Source organism: Diadema setosum, chromosome 2 (genome assembly GCF_964275005.1).
Source record: "Diadema setosum chromosome 2, eeDiaSeto1, whole genome shotgun sequence".
Taxonomy (NCBI): domain Eukaryota; kingdom Metazoa; phylum Echinodermata; class Echinoidea; order Diadematoida; family Diadematidae; genus Diadema; species Diadema setosum.
This window is the reverse complement of record NC_092686.1, coordinates 8958289-8974319: the sequence shown is the minus strand read 5'-3', so window position 1 is coordinate 8974319 and position 16031 is coordinate 8958289. Positions and strand designations below refer to the sequence as shown.

Below are 16031 nucleotides of genomic sequence, written 5' to 3'. Positions count from 1 at the left end.
AATGCGATCATTAATCTGGAACCAGTGAAGCGACTGAAAACAGATGTAGGCTCTTTATACATACACACACGCATACTATTCATATGTATGTATGTATGTATATATATATATATATATATATATATATATATATATATATATCCCTAGTTGGCACCTTAGGGAGACATATTGGGGGGAAGTGTCTTCATTAGGGAGACAACTGGTCATTAAGGAGAAAATTTTCGTGTCTCCATTGCGTAAACTGCCATTGAACATGTATTAATAAATTTGCATATAAAACAAATGGAAATGTCTTCCAAATGACCCATCTAGGAATATATATATAAACACAAACACTAAGCACAGACATACAACACACACACACTCTTCCGTACCCCTGTCACACCCCGACGGCGCCTCCATAGCTAACCAAATACGACGCATGCACCGCTCAGTCAAGCCAAGCGTACAAGCATTTTGACATGGCGTCCCGACCCGCTTGATATTCGGGAGGCATTCCAGCCAAGTCATGGATAACACTTCACCGGGAGACAGACAAGGAGAAAGAAGACAGGGATGGCGAGATTGATAGATAGATAGACAGATAGACAGAGAAAGAGACAGAGGTGGAGATCGAGAGATGGGGATGGAGAGAGTGGGGAAAGAGAACTAGACCATCACCGGTTAATGACGCATCGGTTACCCCTCTAGATGAATACTAAATACCCTCTCATTACCCTCTGCGCAAGTTACGTGTATAAGAAACAATATCACGTGTCTTAATATCGTGACAGATTCCTAGTAGCTGATGACGTGAAAAGTACTTTTTTTTTATTATCTTATGGTTTCATAACATTCATTTTCTAGTTATTATCTATTCAATCTAGTCGCAACAGCAATGTGCACTTCCATAACAACAGCAAAAACAAAAAGATTTGGCTGTAAATGATAATTGCCTGTAACTATCGTATTACACTTGTAAGACGACTGAGAAAAACAGCGTCATTATAGAAATTATGTTTTATTTGACGAGGAATCATATAATTTCAAGGTATGCAGGTCTTGTGAGTCAGGGTCTATGGATTGACAATAACTGCATCCAGTATCATTGTACGAGCTAAACGTCAAAATTTTTATAATTGCTGTTTTTCTGTAGCTGTGGGTTAAGCGTTGGGGGAAATACACATTTGATTTTTTTTTTTTTTTGATAAGCAAAATTTTCCCAATTTTCAATATGCCATCCCATGTTTTCATTTAAAATGGCTTTTTATGAATAAGTACACATTATGGTTTTCTACTATTTGTTTTGTATTGTAGTTATCAATAGATTATTCTCGTTCTCTCGTTCTCGAGTATATGTATTAAATTTTTGTAATAAACTGCATGATTATGGTAATGATGATGATGATGATGATAATGATAATGATAATAATAATAATAATGATAATAATGATAATGATAATAATAATAATAATAATAATAATAATAATAATAATAATAATAATAATAATAATAATAATAATGATAATAATAATAATAATAATAATAATAATAATAATAATAATAATAATAATAATAATAATAATAATAATGACAATAATAATAATAACAATGATAATAGGAATGGATGGAATAATCGGCTTTTATGCTTACAAACTGTGGACTCAACAAGCTATTGAGAAGACATGGAACCAGACTGTAAACTCGAATATCCTCGTGCATGAAAAGGTAATTGACTATGAGAACAAAACATAAAAACTTTCTCAGAAGACATTTTTTCTTTTTTTTTCTCTCTTTTTCTTTCTTTCTTTCTTTCATCCTTTCCTTCTTTTTTTCCCACGCGTTCTTTCCCCCAACCGCTCCTCGCCCTACAAAAACTGTCATGACAGAAAAAAAAAAAAAAACCCGCGGGAAATATTCTCTCGTCTGAGCAGACCCTGGAATGTCTTAGCTTTGAATCTCTACCCTCGTGATAAAATGACGCAGGATGACGTTACGTTCGAATTATACTATCTCTTCTTGTCCGATATACGTATACCGCCTCCCCCCTCCTGCATTCTCGGCTCCCCCGATAGGGTTCCTGGGCTGACGTCATATCGCCATCACGGCAGCTTCGCAGCGATCCGACACGACTGGTCCTCTTACAACACATCGGAGGAATGATGTTGCTCTTGGCAGCGCTGAGGAATGCGTTTGTAAACTGAACACTCCTCCACTACGTCACAGAAGAAACAGTAGATGACACACCCCCGCCTTGCCTCCATGGCGTCTTCCATTAGTGGGTGATTTAACCTCCCCTGCCCCCTCTACCCCTCTTTCTTTCCCCTCACTGGGCACAGTCTGAATTCCATTGATGTATACGGTGTCGCATGATGAAGTTGAAATAAATTGTTGAATAAATTTATGATACATACCAGAAACTTGTGCAGAGACTTGCCTAAATTTGCTCTGCCGATAGATATTCGGTTTATTTTTTCACATTCAACTTGACAGTTAAAATCCTTTGGCAAGACGTCTGATTTTCACCCCCCCCCCTCCCAAAAAAAATAAAATAAATAAAAAACAACAACAACAACAACAACAAAACAAAACAAAACACCTTTGGGTGACGGATGAAACCACGACATTGTTTGATGACAAAAATTAAACCAATACGCGTTATATAAATCTTTCCTCATTGTCAGGTCAACCTGTAACCGTATCATGAAAGTTTGATGTGTCTCATATTAGATCACATTAGATGCATCCGTCACATGCTGAACGACATGTTATTGGTCTCATGTTCGAGACCCGGTTGTCCATCATGTTCCATTCACCTATACGATGCATTAGAGGGGAAGTCCATGGAGCTACTTAGCTCCATGGTGAGTCTTGTACAGCGTATGACACATTGATGAGATTTTTTGAAATGTCAGTGCACCAGATCAGGTTAATCATCTCACAAAGTGACAGCTATATGCAACGTATGGTAAAGAAACTCCCATCGGTCATGAAAATGCTAAAAACCAAACCGAGTAATAATCATATACAAATGATTACTGTTTCATTTTGTGTGTGTGTGTGTGTGTGTGTGTGTGTGTGTGTGTGTGTGTGTGTGTGTGTGTGTGTGTGTGTGTGTGTTTCAGATGACGGGAATCTACAAAAAATATGAGGTGTTCGCATACCTTCTTTTCGTTTCGTCAACCCATGTGGGTTTGCCTATTCCAACGTCAGTGTTAGTCAACGTTAATGACCTCGACACTCAGTGTTGTTTGCGGTTTGACCTTCGAAACAGGTGCGTTAATCGTTCGGAGGAGTGTAAATGGGTGAATATGATTCTTCAGCTTCATGTGCCTCCATAATGAACACATTTCCGCGACGGCGTTAAAGATCTCCATCGAATATTATATACGTGAAGACACACCCGCCGGCTCTGACGCACCGTCAGCTGTCCCCGTGGAGGCCCGTCAATGACCGAACCCAGGGAAGTCTGTTACCACCGCAGCGGCAAATGATGTCTGTGACTAACCGGTGGACTGTCTGAGCGGGCTTCCCAACGTCGGGATCGCCGACCGCAGAACTTACGGTGACGCTTGAGGTAAATCCGACTCACAGACACATTTTATTACTTGGCCCAATGACACCACGCGACATTAGTCTCTGAAGCCTCCCCTTCCCCCTTTGTCTCTCTCGTTAAGTAATAGGCTGTGAACCCTACACTGTGACACTAATAGGGTGACACACCGTTCACTTCGACTAAAACAAAAAGTCTGATGACAAAACTGGGCTTGTAAGAAAGATCCGTGTCAAATTCTAGCTTAAAACTACTATACAAACAGTTCCATGTAGATCGGTAAAGTATTTCGTTCATCTGCAATGCTATGAATCCTAGATCACCCCAAGAGGGAGAGGATTGGAGATGGGGGTGGGGGAGGGAAGATGAATTGCAATGTCATCTATACAGCGTATGTTTGGATTTTATACAGCATCCAATTTTACAACACGTCCAGCTGTATAGCCATGACCTTAATAATACATATACCTCTTGAAACAAGAACAGTTAGTTTTAATTTCTTCTTATGAACGCGCCAATGTTCGGCATGAAAATGCTCGAGAAGGTTTATCCAATGATTGCAGAAAACCCTGTGCGTGAAGTTGGCCATGATATCTGCCAACCGACGATAGCATCTGTTTCGAAAAAGTCAAACTCATGCACCTTCCCCAAATTTTGAAGATGATGACGAAGATGATGACGATTATTGGAGCATTATAAACATTGGGTTGCAGTTTGTTTGTTTGTTTGTTTGTTTGTGTTTATGTGTGTGTATATGTTTTATATATCTAATTGCGATCTTCGCAAAGGACAATACACATTCTGAGAGTTAATAACACGGTGGGTTTTTTTTTTTCTGTTCCAGGCAGAAGTAACGTTTTACATGTGACGGAGGAGAAGCATGATGCAGCATTTTGGCGGCATGCATGTTAGAAGACCAGTGTAATCGATTCTGACAAACCAAACCACGACAGAGACAGGTATGAGTAGCCAAGAAACATACGGTTAAAAGCATAAAATTCCGTCTCAAGTATAACAGCCACATTCTTTTTACTCTTTTCTCGCTCTTTCGTGCACCTGGCAGTGAAATTATGAATTCCAGCGAAAGTCGGACAATCATCGGTGACTATACCCGAACAGCCACACCACCGCGGAGCCGGCGGCGGACGCGAGTTGTCGCGCCCACGAACGAAGACCACTTCAACAGACCACCAGTGTCCTCATTACATCGCCGCGACAACAGTTGATCGTCCGTGGACACTCGTAATCCCTTCGCCAAGACACGAATGTATGGCATATATTTTGCATCTTGTCTGGATTTTCAGGCAGCGTTTGCCAAGTCGACAACCGAGTGGGAAGTTTTCAATATCCGGCTTTCCGCGTCAGTCACTCAGAGGAAAGATCGGTATATATACAGTCATCGACTCACCCTCTTCATTCCTGTCGTGTTAGATTTGAAGGTCGCTTTATTATGTCATCCTAAATTCATGTTAGTCTGTGGACTCCTCAGCGGAAATGCACGTGGACAATCATGTCGGAACATTACCCGAGTATAGCAGACGCGCCCCTGACACAGACAGCTTGTGTTGATGGCCACAGGTGTTTGATAAATACACTATCTTTATAGCAAACAATTATTTTTATTTCAATCATCTGAATAAGAGACGCCCCATGTACAGTGCTCTGAGCGCTTGCAAATTATGTTAAATAAAAGTAACTGTGAAATTGCAAGACTAGGAGCGTTGTAAAGATGTTGTCATTAACCCAGAATTGCTTCATTTCCATGCACGCAACAAGTGCTCGCAAACGAGACAAACAAAAATCATATGAGATGTACTGACCTTGTCCTCAAGATCGTTTCCGCTTTGTTTGTTTTGAACAACTGAGAGTTCAAAATCGTTTAACAGCAAAGTACGAGTGGATGCGGCAAAAGTTGTGTAACCCCCTCCAGAAATAACATCACGCTGTTAGTAACTAATGATCTATAGAAACTTAAACGTCCTATTGTGATGATGAACACTACCAATTTCCAAGGAACAAACTTTTCCACATCAATTTCGAGCAACCCGCATGTTGCAATTTATTCAAGAGAAAATTTAGACAAGATAGGATATTCCAGAGGTCCAAATTCTTGACCGTCGCAGTGCTGACCAGTTCTTCTCGATAAGAGATGAAAAAGAAGAAATCGTATTCACAGGTCTACAGATCCAAAAATGCATTGACTTCCACTACATGCACGGTTACAATTACATTGATATTGCTGGTTCGCAAAGTGCTATGAATAATTTCCCTTTGCAAGAGCTCCGATCCCCGATTTCGTGAGTTTCATACCCAATTAATTTGTCGGTATAGCTTTGCTGACGCTTCCAGTGATCGAAGATCATTCTATACGCCCCTTAGAAGTACTAAGTGACTGCAAAAAGGATCTTATTATGAGTGAGCTAAAGACTCGGAAATTATCGTCGTTCAATATCGTCGATTTGTGCGGAGAATTCAGAAGAGATTCAACGTTGCGTCAGTTTGAATTGGTGGCTGTGAAAAAAAAATTCCGAGAATAAATTCATCGCAGCGGGGTAATGGGGATTTAATATTAAAACCACTGGGTCATCTGTGATACCCTGATAAGCGGATCATATCGTGACCTGTGTATAAACCGGCATCTCCCCTTGGCTGCAGTTAACTCACTTTCACATTCTTCCTGTCACGGCGCCGGAGAAATTGACGCACGCGCTCTTATCAGTCGCTCAACTCTTTGTGACGTTCCAGTCTGCATCACCGACAGTCTACACACACACACACACACACACACACACTCACACACAAGCATGCAGTAATAGCGCTAGGAGACGGGCTATACGTAAAAGGTAAATTCAACATAATTTTTCCGTGCCCACCTTAGGGAAAACGAACAAAGACATACAATAAGTCTTGTGATATGTCGAGATATTTTAATCTATACCCGTTGTCGCTGCATGTCAGAGTCACTTTAGTATGATGTCAGCAAAGTGAATAAACTGTGAAAGAGTGATGCAAGCAATATAAAGCTGAGGTCACTGGAGACACCTTGTCGGAGACACTGCGTCACTCCTTCTGTACGCACGCGAGGTCTGTTCAATGAATCCCCACTCCCTCCCCTTTCATTCCAGATCTTCCCTGACGCACTTATAACTGCTATTCACTCACACACTGGATAAGAGAAGGGTGCATTCAATTGATGAACAGATATGTATGTTCATCTCAGTACGAGTAACGACTGCCTGCGTGGGCATGTGACACACGACATTCATAATAAATTATAGATTTTGCATGCTTTACGTCCTGCCTACACATTAAAGCAGCTCCCCCCCCCCCCCCACAAAGTGATATTATGAGATGTATGTATTATGCATTTACGTTCATAACCATGTCGTCACGAGGACTTTATAATAGACGCGCCTATCCGTTCAGGGCCCTGATTCATTGAGTAAAAGCAATGGCGAGTATGTCATTGATGTGTTATACGTTCATGCAGGTACAATGGCAACTCTATCAAGTGTCCAATGATGACTGCCGGGAGTGCTGACAGACTGTAGCCATGGAAACCGCCTTGTGATTACAATGTTGCGACATGTTCTCTGGGCGAAATCCCTGGTGTACACTTTTCCCCATTCGAGGAAAACGTTAAAAACAGCAACAACTCAGTCTTTTGCTGCGCAGTAAAATTATTGAATTGGCAAAGAGAGCCTTCTGAACCTACGTTTTCTACAAGCTATTTAATCTTGGGGGGGGGGGGAGATGGTTTAAATATAGGCGCCCATTTGACAGAAAATCGGGCAATGTTGATTGGAATTGTCGAGACGTTGGGGGAAAAATATGTACGTAGTTCTACTTCCAACGTCAGATAGTCGAGGGGAGCGATTTATATGTCTACCTTGCACTGGAACAGATTGAACGCTTGCCAATAAGCGAGATCTAATCTCACAGCCCTGACGCGTAGTCAAATAGGTCTGTCTGTAGCTGCAATTAAGTTGTTCTCGCTGAATTCAAACGGGTTATGAGAAAGTGAAATGGGATTTAGTCATTAAAAGTTCAATGAATTATCTTTATTTGCCATAAAGTACGAGTAAAAAAAAAAAACAAATATAGAAAGAAAGGAGGGAGAAGAGGAAAGAGACCCAAAGAATATCATTATGAATGAATTAAGATTATTAAAGCAGAGCAGGTGATCTACTGATAGGTAAGGACGTACCATTAGATAATTGATATCTAGTAAAGTGCGTTATACCTTGTAGATTGAAATGTTCTGAAACCTAAAAATGACTCGTTTATCTGTTTTTATTGCTTATCGATGATTTATTCAAAATGCAACGCAGCATCGGAATGGAATAGGTTCCTGTAACAGGTTGTTCAGTAATGAATATGATTATATGTGCACAAAAATTAGATAAAAACATGAAATGGCCCGCTTTTCGTCTTGTTGTTTGTATGTGTGTGTGTGTGTGTGTGTGTGTGTGTGTGTATATATAAAACAGATAGAGAGGGGAGAGAGCGAAATAAGGAGTGAGGTTACTTGCACTTCTTATGTCACGGAGTCAAAGTGACCTTCACGCGTTGAATACCAGCTAGTTCATCTATCCGGGACTAGATATGCGTGTCATCAACATAATCATGATATCGCTATCTGATGTCTTCAGTGAGGATATGCATGGTATGTGGTGAGGTATGCGCTAGTATAGAACGGTTATGATATTCACTCATCCGACTACTGTCCTACACAGAATGCGTGCACGCATCCGGTGATAACAAACATAAACACACACAAACGCACACACACACACACATACAATGAAATGTTATCGTGTAATTAGTGTGCTGTTATTAAAGGTCACTGCTCGGCACTGGTAGTACATGTACAGCTGTTGACACTTCACTTCCTACTTCTGTTCATTGTTTGTATACACAATGCACGCTCGCACACACACACACACATTATCTGTATAGTAGTACAGGTTTGCTTACAGTAGTTCACTGTCAATTGAATTTCTATAACTGATTGAGCATGTCTGTTCAGCAAATTGTAGGTATGTGTTTATATTGTCCCTACCCACCAATTAATGTGGCATAGATCTACAAATACTTTCAATTCTAGTCACATTCACAAAATAATATAATAGAATAATCCAAACAACATCACTCAAAGTACATCCATCCATAATGCAGCAGAATACAAATAAAGCAGAGATACTGGAAAGGTGATTAAAGTTTTCTTCATGCCAACTGGCAAACTGTTCAATTTTTTATTGCATCTTTTTTTCTTTTTCTTCACAATATAAAAAATACACATCTGTATATTTACAAACTTCTTCAATTAAATTAACACCAAATTGAACTTATAATCCCACATCAAAAAAAAAAAAAAAATCATGAGAACAATATATTACTAATTTCAACATATGGGTACTGAGGTATCTGAGTCTTGACAAATAAATAGGACACCATGTAGAAGACAACTCTAAAATCACACCATCAAAAGAAGAAAACAAAAGAAAATAAAGACACACAAAAATATTTACCTATGCTTTAGAACTTTTTGGTCACTGCTAAAATAATTTAGGCACAATGGTGGACTTTTTTTTTCTTAAATGTCTGAACTTCAACCTCTGAAGGGGAAAATAGAACAATTGTTAAAAATAAGAAAAGGACTGTCCCGTTGATATAAATAGGGCAAAATGCACCAATAAAATTAGATAACCAAAATCAGTGAATTCTTAAATTCATTACTTCTTTGAGGAGTTTAATTTGCAACAGGTACTTCCATTATTGAAAATAAATAAATAATAGCAACATATTTTAGATGTAATCAGGTGATTCCATGTATGCAAATGCAATTCACTGAATAAATTGATCATTCCCAACTTGCAATTCATTATAAATAGTTTGAACTTGAATAAATACAACCAATATCAGAGTTCATCAAAATTTTGCGACTCCAACAGTCAGAAATTGATTACCTGGAATAAATAATATAAATTCATATTGATACAAATATCTAAATAAATATGAGAAATCAGATTTCACATAAAATTCATTGCAAAAATGGGTTAGAGAGCAGTATTGGTGCCTTCATTCAATTTTTCTTGCAACAAATTTTAAGTAGATCTTCCGTTCTTCCATGACCTGCTCTGTTTTTCTTCACTATCAGTATTAGACACTTTTTCCCAGGTTTCATCACATTAAGAAGTGTGGACAGTCTCGAGTCCATATCGGGGACCAATTTATGATTTGCAGCAAGAGGCAGCAAAAATGCATTTTTCACACACTGGATTCATTGTTCACATTCTGGTAATTTACCTTAGAATTTTGCAAGTTGTAGGCGACAAAGCCTCATTGAGGTAATAAATAAATAGCCGCAAAATATTTCTTTTGTTGACAAAATTAACCTTCCCCTGCTAGAGCCTGCTGCCTGATACAGAGGACGTTTTTTAATGCAAGACATCATTAGCAAAAACAGGGAAATATTGCACTTATGAAAATAACGCGACATCACAGCCACTTAGCACCATATCCGTAATGGCAGAATACATGGTATGAAAAAAATCACACATTTGGTAGTCCTTCACATATACGCGCTTGGACTCTATAGAGGTTCCCAGTCTCCTATAGTGATGCTAATACATGTCTATGTTAGCTGTGCTGTGATATTGGGGCGAAACAGTCTGTGAGGTCGCCTTCATCAATGCCTGAATCGGACGAATCTGAGTCCTGGGAGTGCGATAGCGACTCTGTGCTCGACGATTGCGACTCGGGGTTTGAATGGTTGTGCACAAAACAGCTGGTGGGGTGCGAGACGCTGCACTGGCATGTGTGCACTTTGAGAATGTCCTCGTGGCTAGAGTTGGTGCTGCTGTAGGGGCTATTGTCCAAGCTATTCATGGAATGTCCAGGGCACATGATTTTCTGGGGGCTATTGTCCGTTTGGCCCTCCTTCATCCACGGGTGCTCGAGGATTTTCTCCAGAGTGAGTCTGTGCTGGGGCTTCACTTGAAGCATCGATTCCACCAAGTTTCTTAGCGAGGGGGAAACACCATCGCGAAAGTACAATTCAGCGCGACAAATCTCATCGTCCTTTTCAAAGGGAATATCTCCACAAGCCATGTCGAAGAGTAAAATTCCAAGCGACCAGATTGTCGCCGAGCGTCCATGGTATCTGTGTGACAGAATCCACTCTGGTGGGCTGTAGACTCTGGTACCTGGACAAAAGACAAAATAATGGACAGACTTGATGAGTTTCCCATCACAAACTCGGATCTGCACAATTAAAAAAATATCTAAAATGTAATTTTAAAATGTCTATTTCCAAATCAATGCTATTGTGATAAATTCATTAAATAATGCAGACTTTTTTTTTTTTTTTTTTTAAAGTAACAGTTACAGACTAAACTCAGCTACACTGTGTGTGCAAAAATCCCCTTCCCTACATCTAGGTTGGGTTTGCTCCTGTGAGCTGCCAGCTCCCGCTTGGGTTGAAAAGTTCATCAGCATTGACGTCATAAGTCTGAATGGCTGGCTGAAATGTCAGTGTGTGAGTGAGTGCGCCCAATGCACACAGTGCACGCCACACACACACAACGGACGAGGAAGCGACTCAAAGCCTCTGTGTGTGTGTGTGTGGTGATTACTGTACATTCTCTATGCACTGCCGAGGAGGGCTCGGCTTGTATACAATGCACATGCAGTCAACCAAGGGGCACTTAGTACAGCCAATATGCATTCCACGCATTTTCCCTCTGCTATGCACACTCCCATGTATACAAAACTTGTAGAATGCTGAAATGACTAGACACTATTTCTCGATCACAGTCTTCTGTACCCCATATCACCTCAAATTTTGGCTGCATTTTACAGCGATATTGAAACTTGATCTAGACCTAGTGCCTCTATGTCTCTCTGTAACGATTTATATGTCTCAATTTTTTTCTTCCCAGGTCAGTTCACTTTGCCAACACAAATTTCTGTAGATCCATATCTAATACATTTTTGGAGTATTTTCCAATGAGTTTACTTTCATGACCAATATCTGCACCACACATAAAACATAGTCTACTGTAAACAGAGGAGGGTCTATACTCCATTCACAATCTGATTTTAATTTCATCAGTTGTGTACATAATAATTAAACACTTGTCCATACGCTGTAGAAGTAGAGGACACTTACCATCAAAGTCCTTGTAGACCGTGTCTTTGAGGAAGGCACCCGAGCCGAAGTCGATGATTTTGAGTAGACCGGACTTCAGGTCGACGAGGATGTTCTCGTCCTTCAGATCTCGGTGCACGACGCCAGCCTCGTGGCAGCGACTTGTTGTCTCCACGATCTGGCGGAAAAACCTCCGGCACAGGTCCTCGGGTAGCGGACCCTGCTCGGTGATGAAGTCGAAGAGGTCCTTGGCCGGGTCCGGCCTCTCCATGACGATGATGAAGCTGTCTGGCTGCTCGTAGTAATCCAGGAGGCGTATGCAGCCGCGGATGGAGGACACTCGCTTGAGCAGGCTGATCTCCAGAGGAACTTCGCGGTTATTCAGCTGTAAAGGTAAATGTGAGAGGAGTGGAGACAAATTATTAGACTTGCTTCTTCTTTTTTCATTACTTCATATAAATTTAAACTCTACACTACTCTTATCCATCTCACACAATACCTCCAAACATGAATCAACAAATGTTAATACAATACTTAGTCAACTGGTCTTGATCAAAACCTCTGCATGACACAATGCTGGCATGAGATAACAAAATACCTACAAATATAAAAAATTAGAAAACCCAATTATTAATTCATTTCACTGAAAATAAAAAAAAAAAACTGAGCAAAATTAAATCTAATTACAAAATTTTAATAAAATTTTTCTAGAATTCATGTCAATTTGTTGTAGACTTTCTAGACAGATGTAATAATATCATAACCCGATATGATTAAAGGAAAAGGTTATAGGCCTAGATCTACTAGACCAGGGTCCAACTGTCTTGGCCCGATACGAGGCAGAACAAGAAAAAGTAAGATTCTGACTGACGTTGCGGCTTTAGCGAGGCCGCGACCAGCCGATAGCCCGCGACCTGCCTAACACTACAGTACAGTACCGCTCTATGGTAAAAGTGCTAATTTGGCAGTCCGCCAGCTGATGCAGACCGGCCGGTGAAGCGCAGACAGGCCTTTGTTCACAACGATCGCGGGGAAACAAATCAATGTGCAGAGCATGGAAACTCACCTGAACCCAATCGTTCACTTTCTCCTTGTTGACCAACTTGATTGCAACCTGAAATATACAACAAAACACAGAAAATAATAATATTAGTACGGCATTGATGATAGTAGAACGAGTCAAATTACAATGTGCAAGCTACCATCGTTATCAAGAGACAAGACACGCAAAAAGGACGCAATAATTTCACGTCTGCGCAGCTCAGACAGGGAGCGCGCGATGGGCATAATATACGATTTCTTTACATGAATCTACAATATTTCGATACACTATTGCTGGGTGATCACACATGAAACTCACCGGAAAATTGTCTGACAATCGTGTTCCTGCATACACAGTCCCAAATCCGCCACTGCCAATCAAGGAGCCGATGCAGTACGTCTTCTCAAACAGCTCCCGTTGTTTTACTGTATAAAGGGGAAAAGAAACGATAAATTAGGTGTTAGCATCAGGCAGGATCAACAACATTAAACACTTCTACGTGGAAAATAAGAAAGTTTATTACCAGCAGATACTACTACAAGAATAGAGTCTAACAAGCTTTATATCTAACGTTACATGTACTTCTGAAGTGGCACAACACAAAACTGGTCATCACCTACTTCGTACCGGCAAATTAATAAGCCAATGCGAATCAACGGTCAGCTGTTATGCCGGTCCCTTCGAACTTACCCATTCGATCAGCTGTTGTTCGTCCCATATTTTTCACGTTCATAGAGCAAATTTCGGCAAACTGACTGGTCAGCTTCCGAGGTAGGTTCATCTTGTGGTAGTACAAAGTAGACAGAAACAAGGTAGTGATGACCGTAATTGTCGAATATCGAGTATGATCCGTAAGTATATATCCAAGAGTAGTGTCTCTGTTATGATGCTACTCCGAGGAAGTTCGTGTTTACAACTGACGAAAGTTGTGTTCGTCGCGTGACTACATAGTAAATTGCCACGACCACGTACAAAACACATAACATAAGCAAAGACAGCTAGCCTTCATAACACCGATCGCTTGTATGCGCTCTCTGCTGCTGAGACGACTGGCTAATGCATATTCATGATCCTTCCGCGAGTGATATGTTTTTAATAGGATGTTCTGCTCATTGCTAACAAAGGTTAAATTACATATTTTACATGAAAATTTTTAGGCTTGAGTGATTGAAATCCTAAATATTTGACATTATCGAACAATATTCATTCTACATGGTAGATATATGCGAACTATATTTTGTCGCGTATACTACACTCATGTCTCACTGGTGCTGAAGCAATATTTTGTATGGGTAGCGCTCCTTTGTGCTAACGGCCAACGTTGGCGGATAGTCATGTGTGATTGGTTGACGTACCTTGATCCATGAGCCAATCGCGATGATTTTAATAACCAATGCATATTCATATATTGACAGTCCTGCCCACACCCTCACATTCCCGCCTAGTTGAACTTTTGACCGAGAAATCTCAGCGTTAGATGCTCGGAAGGTAAGTATGCATTGTCATGTGGCAGAGAATTCAGATCACTGTCTGGCCAGTACTAGTTTGTACATTGTATAAAATGTGTTTCATTGATAATAAGACGCCTTGAGAAAATTATTATCTTGACATTTTTCATGAAACCAGTGAAAAAGCCCAATAGACACACATTGCAAGTTTTATATACATTTTAGTTTTTGTTTTGTTTTGTTTTTCTTTCACACCTACAGAACAGAGAATGTTCACAGTGCATCCAGTAGATGTAGGCCTAGTTAAATGTAAAATCTACCAGTAATTTCAAGTAAAAAAAAAAAAAAAAAATGATGGATATCTGTTTGTAGTGGGTATGCCACTCTGAAGCGCTGGAAGTAGGGCCCACTGATTAGGAATACCGAGTAGCAACTGCATGCCAACTGTGCACCCCAGTTCTTTGCATTCCGAGATTCCAACGGCGTATGTGATTTTGCCTAACTCTGCGACTGCACCTCGGCACTTCGCCTGCGCGCGCTCGCATCCGACCCGCCATTCCACTAGCTCATGTCTCCAACCTGAACGTAGAGGTCTCATGTTCGCTTCGGCAGCTTGGGAACGGAGAACTTTACTATAATGTTTGAGGACAGTATTACTATTCTGCGATGTGTAATCAGAGTTGGCGCATATTATCTGCCGTTATAACGCGAGCCCGATTCATTTCGTAAATCTGTAAATTTCGTAGATCTGTCATAATTATGATCATGATGATTTATCTTCGAGAACACAGATCAAAGGCACTAGATACCAAACCTTTACTTTCGTCAATGTTTGAATTACTCATAGTAAGCCTATGTCGGGATATCTTTTTTTCTTGGTGATGTTGCAGTTGCTTGTTACATGTATAGTACGCTTATCATGAACATATAAGATAATGATTAAGTGCTCATTTACCATACTTCTCGTGCTAATGGACTTGACTTGAACCCTTGAGATTCTTTTTGTGCTATTTCATTACCCTATAGTGTAGTTTATATATATACAAACTGTATATATATATATATATATATATATATATATATATATATATATATATATATATATATATATTCTATTGCTTCCTTCGTATATGTTTCGACACTTCGGCGCATCAGCATGTAACAAAATGTATACAGATGAATCATATTTATCAATGTTTAAGTTGTGACCATTCTATAATGAAATTAGTGTTAAAACATGTCCCCAACACTGCTGGTATCTCCAACTTTCTCTCTCTTGTTTGTTTGTTTGTTTGTTTTTTGGCCTGAGAGTTTCTTCCAAGACTGATCTATCAACATTTTGAGGAAGGTCTTAATGCAACATTAATCTTCTCTCTATATAATATTTAGGCCTATGCTCAATCGCAACAATAAACGATCGCTGATCACTGTATCATTCTATACTCAAGTATCAATATAGAATAATCTAACATACAGTCTTTGGAAAACAACAACTAACAACAAAGTTTTATTAAGGCAGGACTACTATATACTCCATTATCGATAATCACTCTTCGAAATGCGTGTCATCTTCTCTATTTTTACCTTCAACTCCAAATAAGGATTTTTTTTTTTTCAGGACCTGGGGGAATCATTCATGGGTTTACCCTGTGATGTAATCGAGGTAAATTGAATGACATTTTTGCCGCCTGGAACGCTGTAGACAGTTTAATATATTAGAGAAAACAAGAACAGTGTACCTATCTGGGCAATGAAAGTTTTTTCGACAGATAAGGACCAACGCGAAAATTTGGCGCACTTTTCTCACGCCATTCTGTACACTGGCTGTGTGGGTAGGTATAATGGTGCTTTCGTAAC

General features: G+C 39.9%; 1 protein-coding gene across 1 annotated transcript; it reads right to left on the bottom strand.

The window, feature by feature from the left end:
* Positions 1-8749: 8749 nt before the first annotated feature.
* On the bottom strand, positions 8750-13652 carry LOC140246150 (serine/threonine-protein kinase pim-3-like). Its single transcript, XM_072325589.1, has 5 exons — positions 13417-13652; positions 13045-13151; positions 12751-12798; positions 11706-12069; positions 8750-10740 (listed from the first exon to the last, which is right to left on the bottom strand). The coding sequence occupies exons 1-5, from the start codon at positions 13505-13507 to the stop codon at positions 10175-10177; spliced, it is 1176 nt and encodes a 391-aa protein (XP_072181690.1). The 5' UTR covers positions 13508-13652; the 3' UTR covers positions 8750-10174.
* Positions 13653-16031: the final 2379 nt, after the last annotated feature.